This window comes from Penaeus monodon, chromosome 24 (genome assembly GCF_015228065.2).
Source record: "Penaeus monodon isolate SGIC_2016 chromosome 24, NSTDA_Pmon_1, whole genome shotgun sequence".
Taxonomy (NCBI): Eukaryota; Metazoa; Arthropoda; class Malacostraca; order Decapoda; family Penaeidae; genus Penaeus; species Penaeus monodon.
Window position 1 is genome coordinate 29,058,244 of NC_051409.1, and position 450 is coordinate 29,058,693.

Below are 450 nucleotides of genomic sequence, written 5' to 3' on the forward strand. Positions count from 1 at the left end.
CCATTTTATCACTATAAAGTATTTCCAATCCAATTCTCTGATTGGTCAATCACTTGAACAAAGGCATGAATAAAAAATAAGATAAAAGGGTTTATAATATTCCCCTCAATTCTCCTCCCCCCTCACCTCCCCAAAAAAGTCAGTAAAAAAAATAAATAATTAAAGATATGAGCAGAAGAGGTTGAGAACCGCTGCTGAAGAAAGGATGAGTAGCCCTCCCTTAGCAGTGAAGTTCTCTCATATTCACAGGTCGGTCCACTCAAGCTCCCCGATGTCGAACCGGAGGCGGCATATTGGCACCAGAGACAATCCCGAGCCATCTAAGTGCCTGGGGGTGTTCGGCCTGAGTGTGCATACCACGGAAAGACAGCTGTACACCATTTTTGACAAGTTTGGCCCTCTGGAGAAAGTACAAGTAGTCCTGGATTCGAAAGTGAGTATATACAGGTT

At 43.6% G+C, this 450-nt stretch overlaps 1 protein-coding gene across 1 annotated transcript in view; it reads left to right on the forward strand.

The window, feature by feature from the left end:
- LOC119588708 (transformer-2 protein homolog alpha-like) overlaps positions 1 to 450 on the forward strand; it is a gene marked incomplete in the record, with an annotated part of 51,250 nt that overhangs the window by 38,964 nt on the left and 11,836 nt on the right. The window contains 1 exon segment of the mRNA XM_037937345.1: positions 250 to 433. Within this exon segment, the coding sequence (XP_037793273.1) occupies positions 250 to 433 (184 nt within the window).